This window comes from Cylas formicarius, unplaced genomic scaffold (assembly GCF_029955315.1).
Source record: "Cylas formicarius isolate icCylForm1 unplaced genomic scaffold, icCylForm1.1 PGA_scaffold_5__7_contigs__length_24384050, whole genome shotgun sequence".
Taxonomy (NCBI): domain Eukaryota; kingdom Metazoa; phylum Arthropoda; class Insecta; order Coleoptera; family Brentidae; genus Cylas; species Cylas formicarius.
The window spans coordinates 11,718,758-11,743,797 of record NW_026844341.1 but is presented as its reverse complement, the minus strand read 5'-3'; the positions used below and the strand labels follow the sequence as shown (position 1 = coordinate 11,743,797).

Below are 25,040 nucleotides of genomic sequence, written 5' to 3'. Positions count from 1 at the left end.
TTAAAATAAATCATTTGCTATCTTTAAATCTATTTTTATTGTCTACAAGAACTACGTCCTTTGATAGAAAGAAGAATCAAATACTTCAGATTATTGTATCTAAGGATATTTAAAAGAATGGCTCTACATTTCTCCAACACAGAATAACCAAGATCTAAGATATCGAATAATTGCGTCTTGTAATGTCATAAGAAATAATCCAGGCATATTCCAGCGCATGGGGGACTCAATGATGAGTATTTTTTGTTTTGCTTCCTGTTCGGTTTTCATTTTGATAACATTGTTTAAATAAAATGTTTTTAGGTCACGCATAAAATGTAATTGTTTAAAAGATAATTGATAAATAAATGATGAAAAATCCATCTGTTCCACAGCACCCAACTAAACTGTTTTTTACTAGTTTTATGAAAAATTGCAAGGAACAAAAAACTTCTGATAAACCCTTCTGTCGAAATTTATTTTTGCGTTTTTATATTAGCAATGCTTGCATGATATTTTCGTCTTAAAGGTAAAATATAAAACCTTATTTTTTCGTCATGTTTGATGCGCCATATCTTTCTTTATTTTTAACAATACAAAAAATAAATTGCAACAAAAAATGTTTAGATTTTTACAGTTATTTATTGGTTTGTGACAGCTGCTTTGGCAACAGCAAGCCTTTATCAAATGGAAAATATTCCAATATTCCAATATTCCAATATATTACTTAATGACCAATTGAATTTAAATACGTCTATTACGTGAACGTAGAAAACGTAACTTCAGATACAAGTTAAAAACTCTTTTTTCACACCTCAAGTCCATCCTACCATTGTTCTCAAACCTATGTTGAAGTCTGATGCTTTTATTATTATTTTGACTTTCAGTTGCGTTTAGCCTATCAGTCGCAGTCGGAGGAAAATAGGAAGTTGAAAAAGCAGCTGGCCAATAGCGAGCAAAGGGTGAAGGAGCTGGAGGAGATGCTACGGCGATTCACCAGCAAGTAACCGGCTTCGGCAATGGGTGGTACGAAAAGTCGCCGCTTGTGACAAATTAAGCGCCACGTTCGCCCAATAAATGGCGGCTTTTTTCGCGTACAAGCTGGCAGAATTATACTTTTCCGCGTCCACGGCTGCATTATGGCAAATAGCGCTTGCGAAATTCACCATTTGCATTAAGTATAATGTTTACTTAGTTGTGTTTTCGCGCCTTGCTGGTCAGCAACAGCACAAAGTACGCAAATTAGAAGTTCTGGAAAATTGAAAAAGGAACTTTATCAAATTTGGTATGTGGTTATAATTAGATGACATTCGGACATTAAGGCATTAAGGCTATTATGGCAAATACATTGCTCAGATAAAAAAGAATTGAAACTTTGCAATTTCAAATGGAATATTGTTATAGATACACACACGATAGTGTAAACATCTAATTTTTGAAATAAGAATAAACAAAATTGGTACACCAGATTTCACACAACCATATGATTTCACAGATTTTTCAAATTTTGCAAAATAATGTTTGGGTTATGTGGAAAATATATTCCTTCATAATTAAAAATATGTTAAGCAAACATTATATATAAACAATACATTAGACACTTTTTTTTAGTAGGAAAGAGGATTGTCAGTGTCATAGTTAAATTAACAAATATGATTTGCGTAAATTTTGAAGAATGGTCATAAGTATAATATTTTTGAAATTTTTATTGAAGATTTAATTAATCTTCAATAAAAAAGGGCATGTTTAACACATCTAGTTTGGAATTTCGGTAATTCTTAATTTTCTGTTGAAGATAGCCTTAGGAGAGTAGGCATGGCCAGGCAATGAAAAACTGTACTACCATTTCCAGGTTTTATCCTGACAACAAACAATAGAAATAAATAAATGATACCGCAAAATGCCCTAGCATTGTATATTTTAAGTTTATTATGATAGGTAAAAAAGTACAAAAAGTACTGAAAATTTGCAATGTTGCCGTTGGTTTCGGCTAAAGTTGACAGCGTCGCATTTCTAAAAGCATTTCTAAACGGTAACCATCGGTCGGATTTGCATTCTAGTTTCTACCTGCTTATAAACTATTTGAGTAGGGCAGGGCTAAAGGAAGTAAATAAAAATTCTCCCGGTCCACTGATATTGGTGAAAGTTAAAGAATTGAGAGTAAAAAAACAATTTTAACCATGAACTATAGAGGAAATCTCTAATTTAATTAATGTGAGAATGAGAAGAAAAGTTAGAATTAAAAGGTTTAGGTTAAGTAGAGAAAAAGGTTATACACGAAAATTGTTTACTATTTGGTGGGGATAAAGCTAGGACGAAAATAGGGGGCTAGGGCATTGAAGTTTGAACCAATATTAGGGCTCAACTAGATTCTGCTTAGTGGGTAAATGTACAGAAACATAATGCAAATGTGTCACAGAATTATCTAAAATTATTAATTTACATTAAAAAATAATTGACGAAATTAATAATTCTCCTTGGTTGGCGGTCATGGTGGACGAAACAACACCCGTTTCTGCAAAATCTCAAATGATAATTATTTTTATTGGACGCTTTTGGTGCTCCATCATTCCTGAAAGATGTGATGCACAAACACTTACTACATCAATTTTAGACAACTTGAAAATTCCACTTTATTATTTTGGGCAGCATACCCGTGGTCATCATGCTTGTTTTGACAGGATCCAAAGGCAGGTTTACGCAAACATTTTGAGTAATAAAAATCATTACGCATATTTTTAAGGCGAGTGTTTTTTGCTTCGAATGGTTCAGTTTAGCTGTTTCTTTAACTCAAGATTAGAAATAAACACCTGGCCAAGTGCCAGATTGTATTTTTTAAATAATCGATTTTTTTTTAGTAAGAATACTCATCAGCTTATTTTAAACCTACAAGCAAAATATAAGTACGTTTATCGGTTGGTCTTGATTTGTCTTTCACAGTTTATAGACAGAATTTATAGAAGAATTTAATCGTTCTTTCTGCTAACAATTACCGATTTCCAGGCTTTCGTTGTATTGAAAATTTTTCTGATTTTATTGAAACCAGGATTGTCAGCTTAAATGTAAATCTCCTTAGCTTTTGAAATCTGGACCTGTGTGGATGTGTTTAAAATCAATAGGTCGCTTGGAGTGCTTCACATTTCTCAATACTTTTCCTTTTTTCTATATGCGCAACATCCCTGTCACAGGATAAAAACGAATTTCCCGGCACCAAGAACTTTTAATGTACTTCTTGAAAATATTCTTGTGGTAAACCCACAAAAAAATCAGCATCCTATTTTTGTTTTACCCCTTCAAATATCACTCCAGTTTTAGCCTTTAGAATACACAATCCAGTCTCATTGCCACCACGTCCAGAAATTGCTTCGTGTCACAAGTAAATATTCCTCAGTTCATTTGCCTGTGGGTTAAGACTGGAGGAATATAGAGCATATCTCAATGTGTAAACTGGAACTTTATAATTTGTTTAAATTGTTCATGTTATTTTCCTAAAATTTTGTATTTTGTTTAAAAAACAGTAAAGTAATGCTTAGTGCCTCTCCAGATGACTTATTTTTTTCGTGTGACAAGTAGGAAGGCACAAAATCGATGGGTAAGTTTGCAGGACACCTTAAAATTTTCCCACCAGCCGCCACTGGTTGGAATAATTGATTACATGCAAGAGTCTGCGTAAAACGTTTCTCCAATGTCTTCTTTGTGGTTAGTAATGCTTTGAATGTAAGGAAGGACCACGTCCATCCGCCTTCCTCAAAGAGTTTTTAAGCAGATATCCAGGAGATTTGTAATAAGATTTACTCTATGGAAGTTTCTTTGAAGAATGAAAAAGTTCTTTGTTATAAATAATTCTTCAGAACTTTTAATCATTGCGAATCACCCTATAGAGGGCGCCTTTTTATATTTAGATAACATTATTGTTAGGTTAAAATGTGATAGTATCTATTATTTCCAGTTGACGTCGATATTCCTATTTTTAAATTTCCAACGACGATCGTTAATAAGAGGTAGTTTGATTGGTGCTTTGATTTAAAAAAAAAAGAAAAAATAGAGATTGTTCAAAAAAAGAACCTCTCAATTTAGCCCCTATATTTTTTACATTTAATCGTTTTTTGATATATTTGATATTTGATATCACCTTTGTGGAGGTAGAAACGGTCGTTTATGTTAAATGACCCTTTTCGTTGTAATTGTCGGGCTCTGTGAGACGTACAGTATTAACGGTAATATCATTTGTACATTAATTCTAAATGTGAGCAAGCTTGATGAAGCTTTGGCGAAATAATTGTGCAAGATATTTTTTTATTACGAGTGTATAGGTAATGTGTTGTAACCGTTGGTGGAGTAAAAGAATGACAAAGTTTCGTGTTTTTTTTTTTCTCGAAAGACTTATTTTATTAGGTGAGACTGGTATTGGTAAGCTCTTGTTAAGCTTCAGTGAAATTTAACATTGTTTCCTAAATATCGATATTTTAATAATTTCAGATGTTCCGTCTGTCAGAGTGACCTCAAAATATCAAGACCTGTTTGGACAGTAATCATTTCTCTAAACAGTGTGTTCTAGATACTATTTCTTATAGTTGTTTCATTAAGCTGAAATTTTCACCTTTTTATTATTTTACTATTTATTTAAAACAAAGACATAAGAAATGCTTACAATAAATTTACTGTTTATTAACAGAGTATAAGTGTTATATTAACAGGGTATAAGTGTTATAAAGTGTTAAGTTTTGCACCATTTCTACACCTGCACTGAAATCATTTAACGCCGAGTTTAAAACTCACCAATATATGAATAAAAATATTTTATTACACTTTATATCACATTGACTAATTTCAATTGTGCAGCTTTGAGTTTACAGTCGATTAGTAAAATTAACAATTCCTATGTGCCTACCTCTATCAGAGCAACGTTTAGGGAATTTTAATATACAAAATCAGACCACTATATACAATACATATTACCTCTGCCAGAGGAAGAAATTTTCTGAATGTTTCAACGCAACTGCCTGTAAACCAGTTACAAAGGCAAGTTGCAAAAACTCAGCACTATTTAAAACTGTACTATGCAATTTTTCGCCTCACTGATAGATGGCGCACGTTGTTTAAGTTTAGAGATGGCACTATTGGGAAATACATTTTGAAGATTGCAACGAAGCTTATTTGGACAAAAAAACCCACGTTTTTTTTGCGACTTTCAAACCAACAAAAGTTAAGTGTTAAGCTTACACAAGCACTGAAGTAAGCCATGGACAATGGAAACGTAATTTGAACAAACACACAGTTAAGAATTAGTGGTAAGTTCTAAACCACGGACTAATAGTTTGGTTGCTTTGAATTCTGAGATCTTTTTATAAAGCCGAATATTGTTCTGACAGTGGGATCGTTTTCTATTCGCTTTACCCGAAATAATCAGGAGCCAAACTAAAAAAAAATCGTCACATCTATGACAACTTCAATTTAAAAAAAAATGATACCAAATAATTCAATTTTACGAGCATTAAAACTTAGGAAACTGACGGAATTAATAGCGTTTTGCCAAAAAGAATGTGTTACCACTTAGTCCTGAAACTGAAACAAAAATACGGGGATATACCAATTACAAATGACGAGAAAAAAACACTAACTTGTAAAAAATAATTATTAAAGTGTTATTACGTCTTTGAAATAATTGCCTTGCTAGTAAAGTAGCACTCTCAATGTAAAATATTTACAATAATTTATATCTAATAATGGACGGGAACTGTACTAAATCCTATAAGAATGCGACAGTATTTTGTTATTATCTGAACGCATTGGCTTAGAGATTCTTAACAGGTGTTGTTTAAAACAAATACAGTACGGAAAAATCAAGTTCCACCTCAAATCACGTAAAAAACCCAGTCACTAACGCTACGGTAAACGTTATTACCGACAACAGAATGTAAATATTTACATTACGGAATGAAACGCCACGATTGCAACCGTCTCCTGTGCAGGTGAAGACGCATGTGCGGTACATCAGCTTGTCACCCGGGCCTTGCACATAGTTGCAATAGTTGCCGAGATCCAATGACGAACAAAACCTTTTCGCCCCTATACCTCCTGAAAAATCATCAAAACCTATTAGGTCACCGTCAAGAATCATGGAGAATGACCTCCACCCCCAAAGCGCTACAGATAATTTAACATGCATAAAAACCGACGCTATCAAAAAAGCGAAAAGGAAATATCCTCGTCCAGCTGCAATAAACTGTGCCGCAATGATAGAAGAAGGGGTAAAAACACAGAACACAGAATCTACTATGGCAATCCAAACCCGGTATTTTCTCAAAATCATGCAAATTAGGAAAGCACATGCATTTGATTTTTCTAAAACAAGGGGAAGTAATATCACAAAATAAGTAATCCCGCAATTTGCGTATTTAGTAGATGAGGTCGTAGATACCAAAATTGTTAGTTGCGTAACCATGGTTCTTTATAGCATTTTTCGTCTCCTTGCCATTCGTTCTGACCGCAACTTATGCATATTTTTGGTCATTAATCTTTGTTAATGCCTCGTGGATCGGTACCTATCATTAATACTGTCAATCCCAAAACGATTTTAAATGATCAGGCGGTAATATCTCCGAAAACATCCGATTGCTCCCAAACCCGTGTGGTAATATCCCGGAAATGTCCGAAGTGGCTCGGATCCATAGTACAAGAAATTGACGTGGTGAAGTGACGCTTTCGACACCGATCGGTGTATAATTGGCTATTTTACAGAAGAGAGTAGAAAATTCATATTTAAAATAGCATTTTAAATATTTCAGGCGAGGAGACTAATATTTAAGAATATTTAGATTAGGTCGCAATGACGCTCATACTACTGTGGATTGAACCTCCTTTTGACGCGACATTTATGAAGGTTATATTAAACAAAACCTAATGGAATTTGATTTTCTTTTATCTGTCGCATTTCTGCTATAGTTTTTATACTAATGTCTTAAGTGATACTGTTTCATGACTATTTTGAAGAACCAACAACTGACCTACCTACAGTAAACACATTCTTTTGACATACAATATTGCTGTTACATTGTTACAATGATTAAATAAGACACAACGACTAAAAAAACTTGCAAATTTGATTTCGTTTTTGTTCGGTTTATACCTAAAATTGAATAATGAAATACAAAAACTTAAAGAGGATGTGAATTTTATTACTGCCGAAGATTGATGGGCAGTTTTATATCACCACCATTTTGCTATTGTGTATAATTTCCAGGCTGTATAAAATAAATATGCAGTTTGGTAACACCCCTATCTAGTAAATACATAAACTACAAGAGTACCACAAAATACGAGCAAAAACCTGCGTTTTCGAGATCGTTTGCCTAAATGTGTCATTAGGTATATAGAGGCTCTGCAATGCTGATAATACAGGTACAGAAACTTTTGACGAAAATATAAAAAAAAATGTTGATATACGTGGTTATTTCAAATCTTGCTGTCAACCAATATAAGACCTTGAGGCATTCAACAACCAACATGGCCGTTGACAGTTTGTCAATTCGACAGCTTTGATCTTTCGTCAAAATATTCCATTAGATGGTCGAGGAAAAACGAGTCGAGTATGTGGGGATCGCTGAAAATTACGCAAATTGCAGGTTAGTGCGTGAAATTTTGGTCCATGCGCAGAAGATCTTTCGTTCTTCAACGAAAATATCATAACCGCTTGAAAAGCATCAACACATTTTCGTACAGTTGGGAATGATCTGAGGCTCTGAAATCCCGACATTATTGGCAACGCCGAGTCAAGTTATTGTTATTGGTACCTTTTCGCGTTTTTATTACAAACACTTGTTGTGTGCGGTCAAAACTGTAACGAAAGGAATGCACGGGTAATTTTTGCCTTATGTAGAGCGCATTTCATAAAAAACCGATACGATACTTAAAGTACTTTTTTTCAAAGTTTTCAGCAGTGGCCACCATGTCGTTGTCGTGCGAACTTCATTGTTCTCATATTTATAATACTGTCACTGTCAACGAAAAAGATTGTCAGCGTTGTTAGAAATACGTTATAAAATTAAAGGAAGCCTAGAATGGCTCAGCATCTAAGCGGAATGTTAAAAGCAAGAATTGTAGCCAAATTAGAAGATGATTAGTCCTAATCAGCGGTAGCTCAACATTTTAATATAAGAAGAACAACCGTTTTTTTCATTAATAAAAGGTGTTGACAAGAGTTGACAAAAAATATTTGAACGGAAATGGGGATCTGGCATACAACAGTTCAAGAAGATCAGGCGCTCCTTTGGAGAGTCGAGGATGAACCTTTTCAATGCGCGAAGAACGCAAGAATGTTGTCGGCATTTCCGGGCAATAAAACCACAGTTTGTCGAAGAATGGAGTCATCTGAAGTGCTGAACAAGAAAAGGCAGGCACGGCTTATCTTCGCTCTTGGGAGGAATCATATTTGCCGATGAAAAGATCTTCCAGTGTTTCAAAAAATGTAAAATCCAAGTGTACAGACCAGACAACCAGCTTTTCCACCTTCGATGTATCGATAGGTACAGAACTGCAGGCTATTTCAGTGCAAATGTATGGGGATGGATTTCATCCAAAGGAATGGGACAGGTATCGCGGATTGAGCAAAGATTTGTTGGTCAAATTTTTGCCGAAATATTGCAGAACGTTATGGTGTTCAGTGTGGAACAGCGTTAGTGGGAAAATAATTATATTTTTCAACCATACTACAAACATCGTTACACAATAGCTCCAAAATCGAAAACATATGAGGGATAATGGTGAAACGGCTGAAATTGTATGCCTCAAAACAGCAAGTAGCTATCGCGAAGTATTCAGAAAGTATGAGAAGAGTTGTCGCTTGAAGAAAACTTCCTCCTTTGATGATCATTAGGCGAACACTTCATGCTGCGATTGATGTGGATGGACAAAATATTAAATTCCTGCCAACTGTTAGTTCATGTCCTATTTATATTAATCTTCTAAATTTGTCACAATTCTTGCATTTGCCCCATCTAATTATTTTTAAGTTGTTTATTTAAAAGTTAAAAAATATCATGTCTAAAATAAATAAAAGTCTATGAGTCTATTTAGTTTAGACGTTTTTTAAGGATAAAACTTACTGGAACAACCAAAGATACACAATAAAATTTAATAAAATACCGAATACTTTAATACCTATATAGTATAAGCATAATTTATATATTTTTTGAAATATATTTTCACAAATTTACCAAAGAGGATGTATCTTAGTGCATACAATAATTTCCTGTTCAAACAAACAGTAAAGGCTGATTAACGCAAGAGCTTTTAGTAATAAAAATACATTTTACATTACATTTTATTGTAAGAATATGCGTATTCATTTTTGTTACTCAATATGTTTGCATAAACCTGCCTTTAGATCCCATATTGGACGTCAAAACAACTTTTTTTTTGTCAAAATGTGATATAACAGACTGATGATGTGTATACCAAAGAGTATAAGATAGAGGGGAAGACGGAAAACGCGCGGGACATACGGTTCAATTTAATTTAAAGTTTGTGAAAAAAAAATATGTCGAAATAGTTTTAATTTTTTTTTATTAAAACATAAATAAAGTGCTGTTATCCGTTATAAGCTACCGTGCGACGCACTTGGACACAAATATTAGATGGTATTCGTAACAGTATACGCGACCTTCCCCTCTATCTTATACTCTTTGGTGTATACTGCTCAAAATATAATCTCGAAGTTCAAGCCGTATCAGTTTTTTTATTGAAACTAGCCGTACCATAATTTATTTACATAGGACTCCGACCCAAAAACTTTTCATACCGTAACTCCTTTTTGCCTGAAGATTTAATAGGACCTTGACATATTTTGAGAAAATACTGCCGTAAAAATTGCACATCCAGACTTATTGGCGATCTTTCAGCGGCCATGTTAGTTGCTGCATGCAGCAACAAAATTTTTCTCATCGTTGCTTTATAAGCTCCTGTATTAGTCGCATATCTCTAGTAGCTATATGGGTTTAACATTGAAATGCCAGAACCGTATTTAGTCCTTTTTTGATTATTGGGTTTTTGGGTTTTCGATTCCACGGAAAAACAAAACTAGTGTTGTGTGCTATTTTCTGTGAGATAATTGAACTCTATTTTCTATTAATAAATTAGGCACTTGTGAAATTGCTCGTAGAATGTGAATGTGATGTTTCGTTTATACTGTACGTATCCTGGATCTTAGATCTGCTTGCGTCTTCTTTCTAGGGCTACATACAATGATAATAATACAATAATTACTAAATCGAATTTGCGGAAACAAATACTAAAAACAAACAACGAACAACTTAAAACAATGCGTGGTGGCTGTGGTGCTCTGATAGCTCAAAATTGAAACAAGTTGATGGAATGACATCGTTATACCGTCAAGGCTTGTAGTTTTGATACAGTACTGGGCCTCAAAGACATGATCGCAACTCTGGGGTTCGATACCGCCCATATGCACCATCAGATCGGAACAGTCCATGGTTTTCGACGCTGCACATTGGTAGCACTGGATAGACCCGCCTGACGGATTTTAATTAGAGAAACAATGTTACCCTTACACGTAGTCCAAAGACAAGTTCAAAAATAAGATGAAATGAAAAAAAATTGATTCTAAGAAAAAGTTTTGCAAGTTTTTAACTCGTATTAAAAATTCGTAGTCGTTAGTTTAATTATCAAACACGTATAAATATTTACACGTAAAAATTTTTCGGGTGTATTTGTAATTGCACACGTTTTCATATGAACCATATGTGACGTTTATACTCGCAGTGGCCTAGTATATTTTTTACTTGCTCTAACTGTTTTCTAATTATAAAGCAAATTATATATATATATATATATATATATATATATATATATATATATATATATATATATATATATATATATATATATATATATATATATATATATATATATATATATATATATATATATATATATATATATATATATATGTTAAGTAGATCATTGGTTATGATTCATCTATTAAAAACAAAAAAGCAAATGTGTGGAATACTGTCAGCTTTTAATTATATTTTTGTTACCTATCCATTTGTTCTTTCTCTGTTTTATTCGTTTTAATTATTTTTCTCTAATAATGGCAGCATATGAAAATTCTGAAACATATGATACGTTGTTATGTTTTATATAATGCAATGAAATATTACCACAGGTAAGGTTTCGAGAGGGATATGGTCAGTAAAATTTTTATAATACTTTTATAATATCCAGAGAGACGACAATCTTTATTCAACCACGTCCTAAAAATTATTTGAAGAAGAATAGAGAGCAAAGAGAAGCAAATGTATTAGGTTACAGCAATGCAGTCGTCATCTTGCAAACACATAAAACAAGCAATAGGGGTACCAAAATCGACTGCTCAAAGAATTTTAAAAAAATACAAATACATACAAGTTTAAGATTTGTAATATGGTTCGATGAATGTTACTTTTCAAGATCGGGAATTTTTAATCGCAACAACACGAGGACAGAAAGCCACCATTTAATTTTGGACCCAACACGGACGCTTTGGAGTTGGGTTTTGTGTTTTATTTTGGGACAACGAATAGCCTATCGAATTTAGGAAGGAGGCCTTACAGCTGTTAGGAACCTAGACATTCTCGAGTAAGTCATTGCAGAATTACTCGAAGATATTCCCTGAGTATATTATACTGATATATATCTTCAGTCGGATGGACTTTTAAGACCATTTTTAGATGACAACTTCCGTTAAAAATATACAGGTACTAATGGACCTCTTTCATATATATATATATATATATATATATATATATATATATATATATATATATATATATATATATATATATATATATATATATATATATATATATATATATATATATATATATATATATATATATATATATATTTGCTTCGTAACTAAAAAAACAGTTAGAGCAAGAAAAAATTAAACTTTTCAATAACTTACAAGATAATGGAGATACAACTGTACCTCCAAAACCAAGAGAACCATGACAATTTTGTTGACGCCATCGCACATTTCACAAAAAAGTAGCACCATGTCGCGTAAACCGCAAGTTTCTATCTCCAAAAATAACCGAGATAGCCCATAAAAGTGCACAAAATGTTCGAAATGTCCGAAGCACCTATACAAGATTAGCCTTTTTTAGTCACAGCTCAATTTTGCGATAGTTTTGCTAACCGAGAACCAAAAGGGACATCTGTTATTAGATTTGGTTAGTTTGAAATATTGCGATTGGACCTCGTGTCACATAGAATTCTAGCAAGTCACTCTTACCTGCTGCATGGTGTTTTGGAATTTTTCAAAGCAATTGTTGTTACATATAAAAAACGAATCAAAGCACAAAAGTTTTTCCATAGTTCATTATAGTCACCAAGATCTCCTATAGATGCTTTAATTTGCCATTAGTTGCTCATATGGAACTAGAAATCCACAGTAGAAAACTATCCACCTGTAGAATTCTATGTCACAGCATAGAAACTGTTAGTAGTTGTGAGCACCAGTTAGTAAATGTGTTATTTATTTTTAATTTCGTGGTTACTTTTCGGATTCAAACGGACGTAGGCTCTGCCTGACAACTTTCGTAAGTAACTATTGCCAGATATGTTACAAAAAGACTTTAAACATAACCCAGTATGGTACCTAATTAAAGACATAAGTATAAATAAAATAAAATTAGAAGATAGAACTACTCCGGCTCTATCTTCAAATTTCCTGAATTGGGAGCATAATTTGATTTATACAGGGTGTTTAAAAAAGCAGCAATATTGTAAGGACGTGATTCTTCAGAGCACTTTATGAAAAAGTTCCCCTAAATGTAGGCTCGGAAATGCATCGTTTTCAAAATACAGGGTGTTACTTTTTTTTTTAATAATGTTTTTTAAATTAATTAAAATTTCTCCCAATAGATGTCTTTGAAATTAGGGTCGTCTATGAGTTAAAAAATAAAAACTAAACAACTAAAAAACATTTATTAACGTTTCAATAATATAAAATAACTTAATATTTATCAAAAAAAAAAAAAATAGAAAAACTGATAAAAGTGACCACATTCAGCTCAGAAGCAGCAGTCCAATCTTGTCATCATGGTCTTTGTCAAAAATATCACAGTCGTTTCCAATTCCATATTCCACAGGAGTAACGTGAGTATGTCATCCCGTACAAAAAATTCCGGAGCAACCTGACTAAAATGCACTGGTTTGTTCCAAAAAGTTGCGATACACCTACAGTAAGTCTTCCTGGTAGAAACACCAATGCAATTATGCAGTCACCCAAACATTCACCGAGAACTGATATTGAAACTCATCTTCAAATATTGCCCGTGGATTTTCATCACGTCACAAAGGGTTATTATAAAAATTTCTTATTGCATTTCTTGAAAAACGTCGCTTCATCGATAAATAAAATTAGTATCGCAATAAACAAAATCAGCATCACTAGTTGCGCAAAAGTCATTGAAAGAACGCAATGGTATGGATATAACAAACGGTCCTTCATAATTTACTATTACACTGCATTCAAAACCTCAGCAATTTTTCGAGTAGAGGTACCTGGATCTGTTGAACGATCAGAGGTTTGTTTTTTGTTGCTCCGGTGTACTAGTGAAGATACAAAAGGAATAACTGGAAAATGTTCCGTCCATGGTTGGTAAGTACCCTCCCTCCACAGTTCTGTCTACGAACTAAGAAGACATAGAAATATGTTAGCTGGATGCGAATTGCTAAATAAATGTATTATTCAGCAGGATCTTCTTCAATCATGTTTAGCACATCCTCATCCAGCTTCACCGTTCTTGCTGTTATTGGCCTTCCTGTTCCTCCATTTCGTTTAATGTGTTCGTTTTATGAAGGCGTCGATGAATGAAAATCAGTAACAATACGATTAGAAAAACGTTCAGTGTAAAACCGGCTTGGCTTCTCATGTATTGCCATCAGCAACTCCACAAATAAAGTTCATATCGGTTATCTTGGTATTCTTGTTTGAATCTATGTTACGGGACTTCAATATTAGACAGATGGATACAAAGTAATTGACACATTCGAGTAACACCTAAAGTCCTTGTTGCAGGTGCTATTTTTTAACAGTTTTTTCAAATTATTTGTGTGATAAATATAGAGGAGTTATTTTATATTTTAATGATATGAGAAGATATGAGAAAAAAATAAGAGACGAGACAGTAGTAGTTTTAGTCGCTATATCTCATCAATACATTTCATTGCGTTGCCCCTCTAACCCTTATCACAAGAAATTTCCAACAAATCCTTGATTTGATTTGACATTTCAATTAATTGAGAAAACATTAAAAAAAACCTTTAACACAGCATATCTTAAATCATGCATTTCCGGACCACATTCATTAGAACTTCTTTCATAAAATGATCTGCGGAATCGCCCCCTACATATTTTCGCGCCTTTTTTAAACACCCTGCATATTATTTATTTATTAGGCAGTAAAATGTCAGCAGAAAATTTTAATCAAATTATACCTCTGGATTATCTAGAACGGTAAAGTATCGAATACATTAAATTTGTATTTTTTTTATATTTAATGCTGTTTATGAGTTGGCCTATAAAACTGTAATTTTAATTACAGAAGCAAGGCATAAAAAATGTAAATATGAAAAGTTTTGTTATAAAATAAATAAAAGAATTATAAAATAACAGTGAACAAATAATAATGAAATAAATTTTAGAAAATGTAGTTAACGGAAAAGAAAAAACAATTTCTTTTTAAGCGTACAGGGTGTACCATTATAAATTACCAAATGGATAATTTTGTTAATATCGATCCTACGATAAAGTTTAAATTAACAAAGATGGAGCATTTTTCCAAAACCTTTCGATTCCCAGTATTTGAATGTGTCAATCCATTGCATGTTTTCTCCTGATTTCAAATATTAATGAGACGTTAGGGTTTTTTGTACAGCATTTGAAATATCACGCATTTTACCTAATTATGGATGTAAGGAAGTCAATAACTATTGTTATAAAAATCAAATTAGCCATGATAGCCGTTGTCATGGAAACTGGCGTCATTACATATTAAAATATATAGAGAGTGGTTTAAAGTAAAAAACATTTTATAACACTTATAGTAGCTTAAAAAATAGCAGCTTAGTCGAAGGAAAAAGAAGGCAAGTTTCTTGTAATGTTTATGAAGAGGTTGATGTCTTATATTTTCAACATGAGAATTTTAATCACAAGTATTCAACCGATAATATGGTAAGTAAACTCCAACGGATTTTTAAGTCACACTTATAAGTTGACGAAAAATTTATCACCTTACAGATGAAGGCATCAAAGACGTCTTGAGTTTTGCGGCATTATGTTAAAACGAATTCAACAAGCACCTAATTTTATTCACAACATAGGAGCTTGGTTACTTTTGTTAAACTTCTGGGACCCCGATCGATATTTCGATTTCCTTGGATTTAAAGAAGAAGCTTATATATCGAAGAGTTGTTGTGATTTCAAATATAGTATGGCAATAGCACGGGGCACCATATTTCAATGTAAGAAACGTGAGAGACTATTTGCAAAATAAATACAATGTGTAATACTTTGGCATTCCGTCCAGTCCAGATCTTAGTCCTCTTGATCCCTTTTTATGGTGATTTCTAATATCGAGAGTAACATAGAAGACGACCGGCAACAATTTTAGAAATACAAAACAGAATACAGAACAATATATGAAGTCCTGATTAGGCACTAGAACTTCTTAGACGGCGTATCCAAAATCTACACAAACGTTTTCGTGTATGCGTGCAGATGAGTGATCACTTCGACTTATGTTTTGTGAAATAAATTTAGAATACTAAAGATGTTTTTTGATAATATTTAAGTATGTAATATTGTTTTTTTTTTTGTTATAAGTGGTAGGTAATTAATATGTAGTTAATAACTAAGAAAATACATAATAGAAAATCATACAACAAATATATTTAAAAAAAGAAGAAACTAATTTAGTTTCATGATTAATTCTATTTTTGAGAAAATAGTTACAGACTTTTTTAAAATGCGCGATATTTCAAAATCTGTCAACAATAACCAAACAACTCATAACAGAATGTCCCACGACATGACTGCCATAGCTGGGAAGTGTGTTGCTGAAGAGATTTATTTTTAATTTAATTTTAAAGTTATAAATGAACAAATGAACATTTACCCGGCGTGTTCCGACTGAGCTACAAGCATTTGAAATTTTAAAAATCATTTAAATAGTAACCCTGTATTAAAATGGTTGCTCCAGTATTACGTTACTAATCTTATGTATTGTGACAGTAATCGTTAATTAAATTAATTTTGCATGTTTATTTTCGTGTGTTACATTAAAGTACTGGAAGAACATGCCGACATTCACATTGTTCGTCATCATCGTCGGTTTGATATTAAGAAAGTTATCCATTTAGTAATTTATAATGGGACACCCCGTACATATACCATCGTTTTATATTTCAGATATCCGAACGGTATAGCACAATCTAAACTAGGAACCACCACTCAGATATCGGAAGCTGTTATTTGTTATGTTATTGTTAGTTTCAGGCCCCATAAACCATCAATCGCAGTGGGACCGATTACCTTCGAACCGCCCTGTATGTTTGATGCAATATTTAGCCCCGTAAACGATATCGCACGGTTCCGGTTGAATATCGATATCCGAGGAAAGCCATTCGTTGCACTGGAAGGGCCTGGTCGAGTCGCTGCCGTTGCATTGGTAACAATGCAGGGCACAGCCTGCCGATAATCACATCGATTACTACCAGGAAATTGCATTCAAACTCTGAACTGAGCGCTTTTGATCGCGTATTTCGTCGCCATATTGTATATAATCACCGGACATTAAGAACGGACACTCTCCGTTTACCCATTTTTGCGGTTAGATCAAAGCGACTAGACGTGTTGCATGTCGGTCTATGTATACGAAAGATTGCCGATACAGGCTGTCCCAAAAAAAAAATAAATTAGAAAGTTTACATATTTCTTGATATATTCGGTAAAGTCTGTTCATAGATATAAGAAAGTGACTAACTGATACGAATTAAGGAAAGACCCGGGCAAGCTGTAAGAATGAAATATGGCCCAACAGGTCCGTACTTTGCTTACAATTTAATTATTTGGGGTTTTGTTAGGAAAGATACTAAACAATATTTATTTATGTATGTATTTATTTTTAAATCTAAAATAAAATTACAAATTATTTTTATTTCCTACTTAAATTACTTAAAATTATTCACATAATATATCAATATCACTGGCGCTATCATCGCCTGTTCTAATCATTATTTGTTCTATATCATTTGCAATATGAATATAAGATTGTTCTGATTTTTCTATATGTTTAACAGAATGTGCCCAACTTTTTGGAGGGATAATTATCACAGACGTATTCCTTTTGTAGGTTCAAGCTTTGTAGAACCTCAATTAATTGCTTTTTGGTATAATCTTCGTGAAAATAAATGTCGTTATTGTACATGTAGTTTTGGATTGTTGCTTTTGTGTCACATGAGGAAGGGATTTTAGTTAACTGTCTACTGTGATAACTTGCATTGTCCATTATAATGACGCTATTAGGAGGAATGTTTGGAAGTAGTTTGTTTTTAAACCAACATTCAAATAAATCAGCGGTGGTGTCTTCATGGTAATGCAGAGAAGAATTTTTAATATTCTTCGCAGACAGACAAAGTCAATTTGGAATCCAACCATCTTTAGAGCCAGCATGCAAAATAGTTATTCTTTTACCTTTTTTTGATGGCGCGTTTGTTTTACACTTATCAGTTGAGTGAATCCAACCCTTTTCCCGGGTATCATAAGTGTCGAACCAGGTTTCATCCAAGTAAATAATTGGCCTTTGTTGTTCTCTGTAAATTATATTTTTTTCTAAATATTCCAGTCGCCATTTCCGAACTCTAAAAGATTCCATGAAAACTTGCCTTTTGTCAATTTTTTTAAATCTAAAACCCATGTGTTGAATACACTTCCATAACACCGGTTTCATCTTTTTCAAGCCTCCTAATTAAAATAACTAATGTATGCACACTTTGTTCCTCGTATAACTGGTAAATTTTACGCCGTATTATATCTTGATCACTTTCATCTACACTCGAGAAAATGTCAGCATCGTTTCTTTTTTTTTTCTCTGGAATGGGATTATTCACAATTTTCCATACAGTTTCTTCTAAAGATGCTTGCTTGCTGACACCACGTTGAATGAGAGTCAAATAAACATTGTTTCTAACTTTCTTAGTCTCAATAGAATAGAGTTTTCTATATTTGGGCGGGAGCGTCTCCTGAGATATACTAGACTCGCACATATTTTGCATAATTCGTACACGATTGAACACACGAAATAAGAATGGTTACTAATAAACTTAAACTAAGTAGTATACCAAACCAAAGAATATTAAACACAGGTAGGTATAAAATTATTTTCTATTACGGACTTTAGGTAATAATCTTGTTACATTGTATGTTAATGGCCACCCTTGGATAATCCCATTCAAAAGCAATTGGTCACTTTCTATGAACAGACCATACCAACGGTGATGGCATACTCGGCAATAAAATGCCAGACAGAATAAAATATATTGTTCATCTTGCTTCCACTTATACTTCAACAGATGTTGTTCCGCCCTAAATGTCCATCTGATCAATGCAAGACAGCCGTCACCAACAATCACGATTATATTACTTGTGAAGACAGACAGAATCTCTGTCCATGTAACAAAAATTAAAACAATACCACTAAAATCGGAAAATTAAATAATATGTAATTTGTCAAGAGTAAATATACAACTAACCATATTTACTTTGTATTTACGATGAAAAGTCTTCACAATTGGAACTGCTACTGTGTATTCTTTTTTTCCTATTATTCATTTATTATATTTTCTGTATGTTTAGACAAATGATCCAATTTTCTTTGCTAACTGTCTGGAGAGCTGCCTTCCAAACAGATACTACCACAGTATCATCGTGTCTTGCCTCACTTACAACATATTTATTGAAACATATTTTGCACTGAGCCCATATCAATTCTATGGTATTAAATATACAATGATAAGGAGGCAATCTTAAAACTTGAACCCCCATTTCAACAGTTATTTCATCTGTAATATACGGCATGTTTGTTTTGTAATTTTGGACAATCTTTAACAGCTCACATTTTAGACCATTTTCTGCGTAATTAATCCGCTTACTGCTTAATCAAATGATAATATATTTTTTTCTAAACGATGCATTTGGTACACTTTCGCTAAGTCTAGAATGATATCGTGCATTTTCCACAATAATTCAAGACGACCTATTGCTTACCTCTTGTATATAATTTCATTTTTAGATTCAACACGACAAAGTAGATTTTGTACAGGTTCCTTTACAATGTCCTCTACCTATGTCCTACTTTTATCGAAATAAAAAATAATTTCCTATGTTTTTAAGTAATTTTGAATCCTTGAAGAAATCTTAATAGTTCCGTCCTTGGAACAACACAACAAAAAAAACAAAAAGCCGAATTTTTCCGGACAGTTTCTGGAAGCGCGCGTGCGTTCTTTCCCGGCATACCATTTTAGATGGAACATACAGAGTGTTTCAAAAATAAGATTTTGTACGGGAGTTCTAGAAACACGGTCTATTGAGTTTTCTTTTTGTTTTCGAAATATAGAAAAACTTACATTAAAACAATCGATGAGTGCTATAGTGTCTCAAATACATCGCCGTTTTGTTAAACGGAATTTCCAGTTTCGTTTCGTTTTCGTTCTATGAGGGGTAGATATTAGAGCATGTTTTTTATTTACAAATACAGTGAAAGCTCTCCTTGTAGACAGCTCTAATAAACGGACAGCTACCACACCCGAACAAAATTCTTGGAACCCAATTTCGACATATCTCTTGCAATGTTAAACGCTTTCCTATAAGCGGACGATATTATATTCTATATTATTACATTTTTGTCGCCAAACACAACTTCAGTTTGTTTAAGGGCTGATCAGGGCATCATAAAAAATTTTAAAACATGTAAAACATGGAAGAGAAAGTTTATCTGAACTGAACTCAATGCAACATACAATGTAGTGTACAAATTGATTACGATCCTGAAGAAGATTGCTGAGTAATTGAAACAGGTCAGGAGCAACACGTTAATGTAACAACAGGAGAAGAGGCCGTTGACCAATTTCCAAATTTGGATGTAGAGAGAGCAAACCCATTTGAAGAAGGTAGTCCAAACGACAACGAAAGAAGCAGCAGAAGTAGAAATGTCGGCAGCATCATGCAGTTCGAAATAGATAAATTCGAATGGTGAAGCTCTAAATCATATTTCTATGTTAAAAAAATTGCTATAGACGATTTCAGTGCATTTTAGTAATTCAAAAATCCAGAGAGAAAAGTGTCTCCTTCACGGTTTCGTCCCATTTTTTGAAAAACCCAATGACTAAATGATATTTCAAAAATTTACTTCCTACTTGTTTGTATTTATAGTCATATTAACATTTGGAGAAAAGAAATACTGCAAAAATGTATTCTATTAACTTTTTTTTTGTTTCGCCGTATGTATTTACACATATGTATATATTTATATCTAATCCGTAGTACTCTCATTTAAACGGACACTCTCCGTAAGCGGCCAAAATTACTGGACCCGTGAGTGTCCGTTTATGGGGGGTTTCACCGTCTAGATATGTTTAAAATGTGTATTTATGTATAAACTTCTTTAGCCCGTAGTTATAATTTATTTATAATTTATTAAATCTAAGAGTTAAGAAATTCATTGATCACTTTCCCGATTTTATTAATTAGTATAAACATATACTGTGCAAATCTGTAATTGGGTAGCTGCGTCTGTCTGTTGAATGGTCTGTGAAATATAAATAAATTAATAAATACTCAAAATATATAAATAGAAGAATATTTTTATTTCAAAAAAGATTTTTTTAAGCAATTTGAACTTTTTATGATACCATACACAATCATCTGTCTCAGATATATTTCTCAATGTATCCCGCAGGAGGGAATACAAAAATTGAAACCTTTTAATTCAAATCAAATCAATAAATAAATATTAAAATAATATACAAATATAAAAAACGATTACAAAATATTATCACAGTCCAAAAAATTGGTTTTTACTCCGTATTTAAACTCACCAGCGCTATGTGTCTGTTTAAGGCAAATGATTAAAAAGTTTACCGGCAAAACAACTAGACTATTGGCAACTGTAGACACTTTATGCCTGGGATTTCTTATTTATTAAAATTGCTCCTTGAAGTAGCTCGTAGCTACTAGGATTAGATTTAACAATTAAGATATAATTATAAAAAAAGACCAGAAACCTAGGTTTAAGTAACATTGTTCTGATTCGCTTCTGCAATCTAAATACTTCTAACGACTGTGATGCATTTTCCCCTGAATAAAATCCATGGACACCAAATTTCTTATTTCCATATTACGTAGCAATAGGTAGAAAGTTTTTTTTGAATCTGACTAAAAGGCTCAGGTTTATATTCCAAGCAACGCTGTTTTTTCTACATTCAAAATAGGCTTATTAGATCGAGAATAAGGAACAAAAAAAAAGTTAACAAAGGGCTATCCTATAAGTTTTGTAAAAACTTTACCTGTTTGCCCTATAGGTGACAATTTCTTATTTCTTTGGTAGTCGAACCAAATATAAAGGGTGAATGTCAATAGTTACGAGCAGATTTTTGAGTCGATTTTAAAAAGAAAACTTCATGTGAACATGTGTCCTAAATGGCATAACTTTTGAGATACGGAGTGGCAAAGTTTGCAAAAATAAAATATATTTTTTAATATCTGTAATACCACTTTAGATATTTTACGGAAATTTACAAACAGCTTACATCTTATTATAATGATAAGAGATAATTGTAAAGATTTCAAAAATTCATCTAAGAGTTTACGTACTTCGTATTCGTATTTTAATAAAACAGAGAGACAATTACTTCCCGTCATATTAACGATATTGTTATAATCATCCAGAGAAAATGTTTTTATTTTTTTAAACGAAAGCCGTACATCCAATTAAAAAAAAATCAAGAAATAAAATTTCTTTAGAAATGATTGGAGGTTGTAAGAATAATTTTCATTTTAAGAGAAATCGGTGGCGTGCTATCAATGTTTGTTTGTAGGTGTGCCAAATTTCATTAAAATGTCTGAAATGCTATTACAGATATTAAAAAATAATAACTAAACTAACTAAAAATAATAACTAATTTTTGAAAACTTTACGACCCTGACATGTTCATATGAAGTTTTCTTTTTAAAATGACCCTAAGAATCGATATTGAATTAGGAAACATCCTGTATAACTGCGCATGGCCGGTGTTGTGTTTTTTTTTATATATTTAGTAAATATGTATGTAGAGGGTGTTGCAAAATGGCACTCGCGTTTTCTAAAAGTTCTTGCAGTGAGAAAGTGATAGTCGAAGCCTTATTTTAATAATTTAAATATCTAAATTTCCCGAACACATAATGTATCAATTTCAAAACTTCGAAAACTGACTTGCATTCGTTTTAGGATTATATGAGGCTGCCGCAAAGAGGCCCTCCTCTTCACTGCCGGCCTGTGGGAGTTTCCCGCATAAGGGTGCTCGAAAATTTGCATTTTACCATTTCCCGAACCTTTTATTGGATCACGCCCCCCTATTGTTTCTCGAAAGCGACTAAAAATGGAACGGACGCTCTGCTACATGATCTCGTTTTATTTTCCATTCTAGCATACCTTTACACGATAATATACAGAGTGAACGGCTAAAATATGGAACAGAAAATCGGGTACTGGATTTAAAAAAAAATTACCGCAAACGTCCAACGAAATTTTTTCTTGTGCATTTTTTGAAGTAAACAGAAAATTTAGAGTAGACGTTGATACCAAGTTCCTTTTTTTAAACGGAACCCCATTTTTTAAAATCAATTTTCGAATTGTGAGTCAAATTTCAAGTAGCACCCTATACCGGTTCATTATTATTCATGAGCAAAAGAATAGAAAACAGAAATTTAATTTGTAAATTAATTAAATTGTCAGTACTGTTTAGTGATGAAGCAAAATATTGTTGAAATGGCACGGTAAATAAACAAAATTGTACGTTCTGGACTACAAATAATACACAACGTTCGGAAAACAAAAATGTTTGGACAGGAGTTTTGAATCCTCTTCAAAATTCTTTACCAACTATGTTTTAGTATAGTTTATCAGGATTAAGTATGAGGCTAGATTTTGCCCTGTATATATTATTATTATTAGATATCATTATTAATCTATTTCAGGGACAGATTTTTTCCTCCGGGGATATATTTAAAGTCAAAAGGGTACAAGGAAAAACCACACAATTTAAAACTGGAAAGAAAATAAGGCAAATTAATTAAAATATCCTGAGCAATTTTTGAAAGAGGTTTTAAACCCATTATATCCTCAAGAAGTTAATGGTGGGTATTTTCAACACCTAATGACATGCCCTGTTTTTATCAATTTTCACTCAATTAAGTTATTGTGGATTTTGTAAGGGTCTTTCTGGATATTCCGCATAAAACAAATTATAAAACTTCTTGAGTTCTTATTTGATGAAAATTAAAATTTCAGTTCTCTGAGTTACATTTAGATGCAACATATTTGCATTCTTTGCTGCCAGTCATGTAACAACTGTGACACTTTAAGGGCTTTACTGGTACTAGCTGCTTACCTGTTCACTTCAAAATTGAATTTTTGTATGTTGGGTATGCTACATGAATTATTAGTGAAATTTTCGGCAAATGCGAAAATGGATTTGAAAAAACGGTGTTATTTACTTCTACTATTTACTGAGAAAATGATGGACACATTTTTCTTAAAATTCAATACCTGATTTGTAAATAAATTTGTTCTATTTTTTAGTCGCTATTGCTTATTAGTAAACTATGGTTTATAAAAATTTAATTAAAAAAAACAATCATATAATTATTTGTGAATAAAAAAATGTAAATTACATTTGGCAGAATGAATAGAAATAAAACAAATGAGAAATTTAACTTCATCCGCTTTTTTGTTTAAACAATCATATTTAAGGACCAAACTAACAACAGAAAAGAGAATATTCGAGTTCTGAATTGCATTTATTAATTTCCTATTTATTCGGAATACTCATAAACTCATTAAGCCATAACAGCATGATATACCTAATACATCGAAAGGCATTAAAACAGGTAGAAATTCTGAAATTTCTCTTTTCCAAATGTACTTTTAATGACAGCTCATTCCAAGCATGGGCACAAAAATATTTGATTTGTTAAATGAGAATATTTCAACACCACCAAAAAGACCTAAACCAATGGACTCGTAGCAGTAATTTAGTAATACAAATAACATGTATTTGGAAGTCCCAAACGGGTCCACATCGAGTAACTACAGAACCCGTAAGATGGTAGCAAAATCTATTTTATTGTATTGTTTATTTATAGTCTAATTTTTTAAAACTTTAGATTTTTCCGATTTTTACTGAACGTTTTTTTAACAATACTATTTTTTTTTACGATTTGTTGATACAAACTACCTTACTCATCTCCGTGTTCCTTTTTAATTATCTCAGTCTTTGTTTTTAATTTCTTACGTACGAAATAAGCACTGCCAGCTTAAGACAAGTGCGCAAAGGCTACAAATTTAACGAAAAATTTTACTCAAATGCTTAACGAGCACTTTCGACAATCAAAACAAACGAGTCGAACAAAAATAAATAGTACTCACAGGTATCCAAGCCAGCGATAAATCCCAGAATGCCTATTAACAAGTTCCAGCACTTCATTTTCCGCAAACGAAAATACTAGGCTCCGGAAAAAATATCCTAATACCTACAATGTTTATAGTAACATGACTAAGATGACCCCAGTTGACCACACCTAGCCGACCGTTGGTTTGTTGGTTGACTGACGCTTTCTTTCCTCCGCGACACAGGTAAATTACAAATACAATAGCTTCGGTGGGTGAATTAAATACTATCCGACTTACCGGAAAGAGCGAGTAGGCAACGTCGGTTGCCTAAACTCTGGGTATGCGCGC

At 32.8% G+C, this 25,040-nt stretch overlaps 2 protein-coding genes across 3 annotated transcripts in view; one reads left to right on the top strand and one right to left on the bottom strand.

Moving 5' to 3' along the window:
• Positions 1-4,326, top strand: part of LOC132702595 (coronin-2B-like) — a 39,582-nt gene extending 35,256 nt beyond the window's left edge. The window contains exon 9 of one of the 2 annotated variants that reach the window (XM_060671340.1): positions 867-4,326. In XM_060671340.1, the coding sequence (XP_060527323.1) occupies positions 867-986 (120 nt within the window). In that variant the 3' untranslated portion in view covers positions 987-4,326. The remainder of the gene's footprint in view (positions 1-866) is intronic. The other variant, XM_060671341.1, reaches the window with a different exon arrangement.
• Positions 4,327-4,691: 365 nt separating this feature from the next.
• On the bottom strand, positions 4,692-24,986 carry LOC132702597 (uncharacterized). The gene is made up of 5 exons (XM_060671342.1): positions 24,890-24,986; positions 24,729-24,832; positions 16,580-16,735; positions 10,366-10,509; positions 4,692-6,057 (listed from the first exon to the last, which is right to left on the bottom strand). Exons 2-5 carry the CDS (start codon positions 24,784-24,786, stop codon positions 5,840-5,842), a joined length of 576 nt encoding a protein of 191 aa, XP_060527325.1. The 5' UTR covers positions 24,787-24,832; positions 24,890-24,986; the 3' UTR covers positions 4,692-5,839.
• Between the last annotated feature and the right edge of the window lie 54 nt (positions 24,987-25,040).